A 7500-nucleotide genomic window follows, 5' to 3' on the forward strand; every position below is an offset into this window, starting at 1 on the left:
AGCAGCACCAGCAGCAGTAGCAGAGGCCCCATCCTCCAGGCAGGGGGGGTCCGTGGTCAGGTAGGGGGGGTCCTCGCCCAGGGAGGGGGGGTCCTTGGTCAGTGAGGGGGGGTCCTGGGCCTGGGCGCCCAGGGCGGAGCAGGACGAGGAGGGGGGGTCGTCCAGGGAGCTCCCTGCCCCCCCCTCGGAGAGCTCCAGGCTGGGGAGGGAGAAGGAGGCGGAGTCTGGCGCCGCCTGGCCCCCCTGCTGGTCCTCAGAGCCCTCCCCCTCCCCCTCCCCCTTCCCACCCCCGCCCACATCTCCCTCCTCCGCCTGGGCGGGGGGGCACGGGGGGGGAGGGGCGGGGGACCCCGGGGCTGCTGCTTTTCCTTCTTCTTCTTCTTCTGTGGTGCCGTTCTCGGACGCGGCAGGCGTTGGCGTGGTTACCCTGTGTTTATCGGAGGCTTCTGGTTGGTCGACGGCGTTGGCGTTGTCAGCGGTCTTGGCTGGCGGGACCTCGGCCGTGGCGTTGTCGGCGGGGTCTGAGGGGGTCTCCTCCGTGGCCTTGGACAGCGTCGGGGCCAGGCCTCCAGGGCTGTCCATAGAGAGCTTGTCTGTCAGAGGGCCTTCCTCTCCTCCTCCTCCTCCTCCTCTCAGGACCTCCGGCCCCGCCACCTCAGATCCAGAATCTTCCATGGCTTCCTCTTCCTCTTCCTCTTCTTCTGCTCTAGTCGTATTAAGGCCAAGTCGGCTGGGAGGAAAAAGACTAGCCTCTGAGAGCGAGTTTAAGAAAAAAACTAAAAATTGTTCAGCCCTTTTACATGGAATATTAATAGTATAAAGAATGTTCTCTCAGTCCTCTGGAGTCAACCTTGACTGAGAAGCGTCTCTAAAAGCCGGTGCTTTGCATTCCTGAGTAACAGTTTGTCTTAGTTCAAGACGAGACAAAGTGGGACGGTTCCGGCAGAAACCACGCTTCAGAACCACGACGGCGGGGCTAATCTAACTGCAGACGGCGGGGCTAATCTAACTGCAGACGGCGGGGCTAATCTAACTGCAGACGGCGGGGCTAATCTAACTGCAGACGGCGGGGCTAATCTAACTGCAGACGGCGGGGCTAATCTAACTGCAGACGGCAGGGGCTAATCTAACTGCAGACGGCAGGGGCTAATCTAACTGCAGACGGCGGGGCTAATCTAACTGCAGACGCTCTTTCTGTTCAAGTTCGGGGGTTGTCAGACAACTAACGCACTCTGTCTTTGACTAGTGCACATAGGTTTCCGCTTAATTCAGTGCATATACAAAACTACAACTTTGCTCTTACAAAACAAAACAAAAAATCAATCAGTTATATAATCTATATAATATATATATATACAACAATCTAAACTTTAACAAAAACTACAACTCTTAGTCGCCCTGCCACCGTCCATGTTCCAGTAGAAGGACTACAGCTCCCAGCAGGCTTGGTTGGTGAAATACGCACAAACAACAAAGAAATATACTTTGGGGAAAAGTATTTGGATTACGCTACTATCTAGCTTGACACTTGTTGTGCTTTTCCTGATAGAAGGAAGTGGCAGGGCCGGTCGTGTCTGACAGGGGGGAGCAGGGAGCAGGACCGTGTCTGACAGGGGGGAGCAGGGAGCAGGACCGTGTCTGACAGGGGTGACAGGAGGGGTTGTTTACTCCGGGGCTTCCTGACCCAAACCCTAGACGAGCATGTTGACGAACGGTACCACACCTGTCAGGGAAAAAGGCACAATGAGACTAGTTTTATTAGAAAGTAACTACTAACTACCCCCAACTAACTATTGATGTTGTTAAGTGAACAGCCTTGAACTGCATTATAACACAGTTAAAGGGACATAAGGTTGCTGTGTTGTTCACTACCATAACAGACCATCCCAACACGTTTACATCTCCACAGCTATACTATTTACATGTAAGGCATTTACATACATTTACATGGCTCAGGTCAAGGCCTACAACAGTACCATGGTAATAATGTGACCTAATAACAACACTGAGCATGGCTTAGATATGTACACTAGGTGGCTAATGCGGTGTTGCAAACATATTGCTTAATATTGGAAACCCTAACCCACATCAACAGCTGTCTAAAGACGTGTTACCTACCTAGTTACCAACCTAGTTACCTACCTAGTTACCTAGTTAGACTGACTACCCACATCAACAACTGTCTAAAGCTGTTACCTACCTAGTTAGACTGACTACCCACATCAACAACTGTCTAAAGCAGTGTTACCTACCTAGTTACCTAGTTAGTTAGACTGACTACCCACATCAACAACTGTCTAAAGCTGTTACCTACCTAGTTAGACTGACTACCCACATCAACAACTGTCTAAAGCTGTGTTACCTACCTAGTTACCCAGGTTGATGCTGACAGCTCCGTGCTGCCAACCTGCTGACCTGCTGGAAAACACAACAACACAACAACCCACCGTGGAGCTGAACCGTGACACCGTGTCTGTCTGTCGTGATGTCTGTCTGTCTGTCTGTCTCCCGGCCAACCGACACCGGAAGCAGCCTCCAGCGGACACAAACACAGCGACTGACCCGCGTCAATAACCTCCGCTGACAGCGAGCAGCATGCTACCTAGCCTAGCGAGCTAGCTTATTTACATTCCTTCTTCTGCCTGGTTCACTGAGGAAGGAGCCAGCGCTGCAGCCCAAGATGGCCGCCGGGGGGTGTGGGCGTGTCTAGAGAAGAAGAGAGGGAGTGTCGCCGGAAATGGGCGTGTCGAAAGAAGAAGAGAGGGAGTGTCACCGGAAATGGGCGTGTTGAAAGAAGGAGACGGGGAGTTATCGCCGGAAATGGGCGTGTCGATATTTTTTTGTAATCAGTATTTTATTGAATTTTTCAATTAACACATTTCTTGACTTATACAACTTTTGTATAAAATGGTAACAATATCACCGAGTAAGTCTTGCTGTCATCAAGCAGAAATAATACAGAGAAAATAACTAAATATAAAATAAAAATAAAAATAAAAATAAATAAAAAGCACCCATATATTACATTCATCACTCATCCAATTTGTCTTTTTTTTGATTGATTGAAAACTTTATTAGAAGATTTGCAGAAGTAGGTACATGAAAGTACATATTACATACAAGGTCAACTAACAGGATAAAAACCCAAGAAAGCCACTGGCTTATTTCAATTGGGGTCCTTGATTCTCAATTCATCGTTACTCATGTCAACTTAAGTCTTACAACCGACTAGCAATATATCCCAAGTAGCCTCCCCATTTTGCTGTGTATTGTTCAGTTCTGTCCATAGAACTGAAGGACTTTTGTTCGTGTGTCATTATTGAAAAAAAGCCGTTTGTTTGTTCCACGGTAGCCTGCAGTGACTGCAGCGCGCGCACAGGGGGCGTGCTTGACCAAGGGCCGTTCCCTGACCACTTGTTATTGTTAGAACCTCTGTGGCAGGGAGCCAATGAGAACACACGGGGGGCGTTCCTTGGTGGTCAGAGAACGCCCCCTCTGTGTTCTCATTGGCATTCCTGTCTGTTTCAGTGTTGCAGTCAGACACGCCCTCCTCCCTCCGTCAAACACGCCCTCCTCCCTCAGTCAAACACGCCCTCCTCCCTCAGTCAAACACGCCCTCCTCCGTGGCGAGCCCGCTGGGGGCGTGGCGGAGCGCCCAACCACGGTGGGAATCGTTAGGACGCCGTACCACATGACAGCGCCGCTGCACACTGCCTCACCGCGAGGCGCTGCTGCCTTTCTGTCACTCAACCGTGCGGGAAGATCTGTGTGTCAACTCGCCTCTGCAGAGGACACAGCGCCAGACCAGCCAGACCAGACCAGACCAGATCACTTCAGACTATCTCCTCCGGGCGGACATGGAGGGCTTCCTGCGGAGCTGCAGCGCTGCTATAAAGGTAGGGGAGCCTGGACATGGACATGTATGCTGCAGGACAGACGCACACACACACACACACACACACACACACACACACACGCACGCACGCACGCACGCACGCATGCACACACACACACACACACACACACACACACGCACAACACACACAACACACACAACACACACACACACACACACACACACACACACACACACACACACACACACACACACACACACACACACACACACACACACACACACACACACACACACACACACTAGTGTTCTGGTGTTGGTATTCTGTGCAGAGCTGCTTTGTGCTGGGGCTTGTTGTGAGTCTGTGTGTGTGTGTTTATGTTATTATATACTGTAGATATTAATATTTATTGCAGATAATATATACTATACTATAATAATGTAGTGTTATTTATTGTATGTTTATGTTTTGGGTTCTGGTGGGTTAGGATGGATCAGTGGCTGTAATATTATTATTATTATTGTATCACACATTTAAAAGTCAAAACATTGATGTAGCTACCTCAGATTGGCCACTTTAATTTATATGATTTAGTATCCATCATCCATATGCTGAAACCTCATCAGATGATCAGTGTAGGCCTACTTGTTATATTAGCTGAATTCTGCTGAATTGAAGACAAATAACAATGTTAGGAAATGGTCACACGTGATATGTAGTAGTAGCCCCTAGACCTGTGTCGTAACTCTGGCAACAACATTATTAACATCATTTCTGTGTAATTGAGTATGTTATTACACGTGTAATTACTGTTCCATACTCCACTTGTGTAATGGGACCAACCACAGACCCCCCCAACCCCCCCCCCCCGGGCTGTGTGGGAGCAGAGGTTTCCAATTCCATAGGGTCAGCCGTTAGTCCTGAGGAGCCTCTCGTGTGATGTCCCTCCCAGGCCACCGTAGCCTCTCATGTGATGTGATGTCCCTCCCAGGCCACCGTAGTGCCTTGCTGTGGTGAGAGACCCTGAACACATGACACATCTGCACTGAGAGGCAACGTGAGCTGAACTGAGTTCCCTCCTTACCCAGAAGCCCCTGGGGCCGCGGTGTTGTTCCTAGATGTGGTTGAAGAGCTGCACGCTCAGGAAGTCCTCCTCTAACTTCCTCCTTCTGTAGAGGCTGGGGGAGGTAGAACACCAGGGGAGGCTGGGGGAGGTAGAACACCAGGGGGAGGCTGGGGGAGGTAGAACACCAGGGGAGGCTGGGGGAGGTAGAACACCAGGGGAGGCTGGGGGGAGGTAGAACACCAGGGGGAGGCTGGGGGAGGTAGAACACCGGAGGAGGCTGGGGGAGGTAGAACACCAGGGGAGGCTGGGGGAGGTAGAACACCAGGGGAGGCTGGGGGAGGTAGAACACCAGGGGAGGCTGGGGGAGGTAGAACACCAGGGGAGGCTGGGGGAGGTAGAACACCAGGGGAGGCTGGGGGGAGGTAGAACACCAGGGGGAGGCTGGGGGAGGTAGAACACCAGGGGAGGCTGGGGGAGGTAGAACACCAGGGGAGGCTGGGGGAGGTAGAACACCAGGGGATCTGTTCATTCCAAATTCCGAAATCAATTCCGTTCCATGCATTTACAATGAGCCCGTCCTCCGATTCCTACCTCCCCCAGCCTCCCCCAGCCTCCGTCCCCTGGCATCCTGGCCTCCGGCGGGGATGAGGAAGCGAAGTGTTGATGTTTACTTGTCAGCGTTGCCCCCGACGACCTCGTTGCCCCTGACGACCTCACCAGCACACAGAGACAGAGCCTGTAGACAGTGTAGAGAGAAGACCGCAGGGGTCAGAGGTCAGGCTGTTGCAACAGAACCCACAACCTCTGACCCTGGCAACACACACACGACCTGTCTCCTCAAACACCCCACGTAGCCATGTAGCTAAACCTGGAGAGATAGCAACTCAACAGCCTGGGTGGGAGGGGGTCTTCTTTTTTTTTTTTTTTTGGAGTGGGGCAGTCCCACTCATATTTTTCATTTTATTGATAGATATAGTGGAGAATTAGACAGGAAGGATGGGTGAGAGAGAGAGGAGGGATGACATGCAGGATATGTCCCCGGCCGGAATCGAACCGGGGACCCTGCGGTTACATGGTCGACGCTTAACCCGCTACGCCACCTAAGCGCCCCGGGGGGGGGGAGGGGGTCTTTAAACATGAGGAGTGAGTTTTACCATCGCAACTTGGTTACACACACACACCTCGGTTACACACACACACACACACGCACACACACACACACACACACACACACACACACACACACACACACTAACCCTCGGTTACACACACACACCCTCTTTCTGGACACACACACACACACACACAACTCGGTTACACACACACCCTCTTTCTAGACACACACACACACCTCGGTTACACACACACACCCTCTTTCTAGACACACACACACACACACACACACACAACTCGGTTACACACACACCCTCTTTCTAGACACACGCACACACACAAACACACACCCTTTTCGTTGTCCCAGGGTCTGGAATTTGAAACACATTAAGTTATATATTTTAATCTACTGATCTACATGTCTGACTGGACACTTTCAAAGTGAACAAATTAAAAAAAAATAAACGATTCAAGAACCCGAGAGACACAATGGCGTCCCAGTAGCCTGGTGTAAGTGGATATGCAGAGAGAAGGTCTCTCTGTGGCGCGGTGGCGAGGTACTAACCACAGGGAATGACTGGTATGGGAGACACGCAGAGACAGAGCATTATGCTATCGCTTATAAAACACCAAACACAGAGAAAGACCTGTTTATCAAAGGTCAACATCAACCTCTCTTGCTCTCCTTAAATCTGCTCCTCAAATGCTAAAAAGTGTCCTGAACAAGTTCCTCATTAAGGTCGGTCGAGTCTTATCTGAGGGCAAGGGGGGATAATTAGTTCATGTGGTTCGGAATCGGAGTGAATAATATCTCTCTGGGTTTGTCGGGTTTTCAACAGGAAACAGTTAGGTCTGTAGTTAAGGAGGCGGGTCGGGTGTGCTGGTGGTGGGGCGGCGAGGGTGTGTGTGGGGCGGGTCGGGTGTGTGGGGCGGGTCGGGTGTGTGTGGGGTGGCTGGGGTCCCCCGGGGAGGGGGGGGGGGGGGGGTTGGGGGCCACTGCTGGGTTTAATTTCGTTTAGTTTTCCCCATGGTTTATTTATTTATTCCCTTTCAGACCACAGCCTCTGTTTCCAGGGCAGCCTGATTGCAGAATACACACACCTCACTATCATCTACATCACCATTCTGAAAGGACACACTTAACGCCGGCAATACAATTCTCTTCTTACAGACAACGGTGGATAGTAACAATACAGACACCCTCCCACACTGAGGCTCCTTATCAGGTTCCTTATCAGGCTCCTTAAACGGCCCAGTGACGCTGAAGGAGCAGGTCAGGGGCGGCTGTGGCGTCTAATGATCGCAAGGTCGGCAGATCGGTGGTTCGAGCCCTCTGGATTGGCAGAGAGAACGGGTCACTGTGGCGTGGTGGTGAGGTATTAACCAGAGGGAATGACAGTATGAGAGACACTCAGAGGCAGAGCATTGTGCTTCTGATCGTTTAGAAAACACCAAACACCTGTT

The 7500-nt window shown here is 51.3% G+C and overlaps 2 protein-coding genes across 2 annotated transcripts in view; one reads left to right on the forward strand and one right to left on the reverse strand.

Moving 5' to 3' along the window:
* The window catches only part of mindy1 (MINDY lysine 48 deubiquitinase 1), a 24545-nt gene extending 23072 nt beyond the window's left edge, over positions 1–1473 (reverse strand). Inside the window, exon 1 of the mRNA XM_080530966.1 lies at positions 1–1473. This exon is cut by the window's left edge and continues 186 nt beyond it. Coding sequence (XP_080387092.1) covers positions 1–675 — 675 coding nt within the window. The 5' untranslated portion in view covers positions 676–1473.
* A 2220-nt stretch (positions 1474–3693) lies between these two features.
* Positions 3694–7500, forward strand: part of LOC308157417 (exopolyphosphatase PRUNE1-like) — a 26769-nt gene continuing 22962 nt past the window's right edge. The window contains exon 1 of the mRNA XM_080530968.1: positions 3694–3896. Coding sequence (XP_080387094.1) covers positions 3858–3896 — 39 coding nt within the window. The 5' untranslated portion in view covers positions 3694–3857. The remainder of the gene's footprint in view (positions 3897–7500) is intronic.

This window comes from Nansenia antarctica, assembly GCF_963989245.1.
Source record: "Nansenia antarctica genome assembly, chromosome: 5".
Lineage (NCBI taxonomy): Eukaryota > Metazoa > Chordata > Actinopteri > Argentiniformes > Microstomatidae > Nansenia > Nansenia antarctica.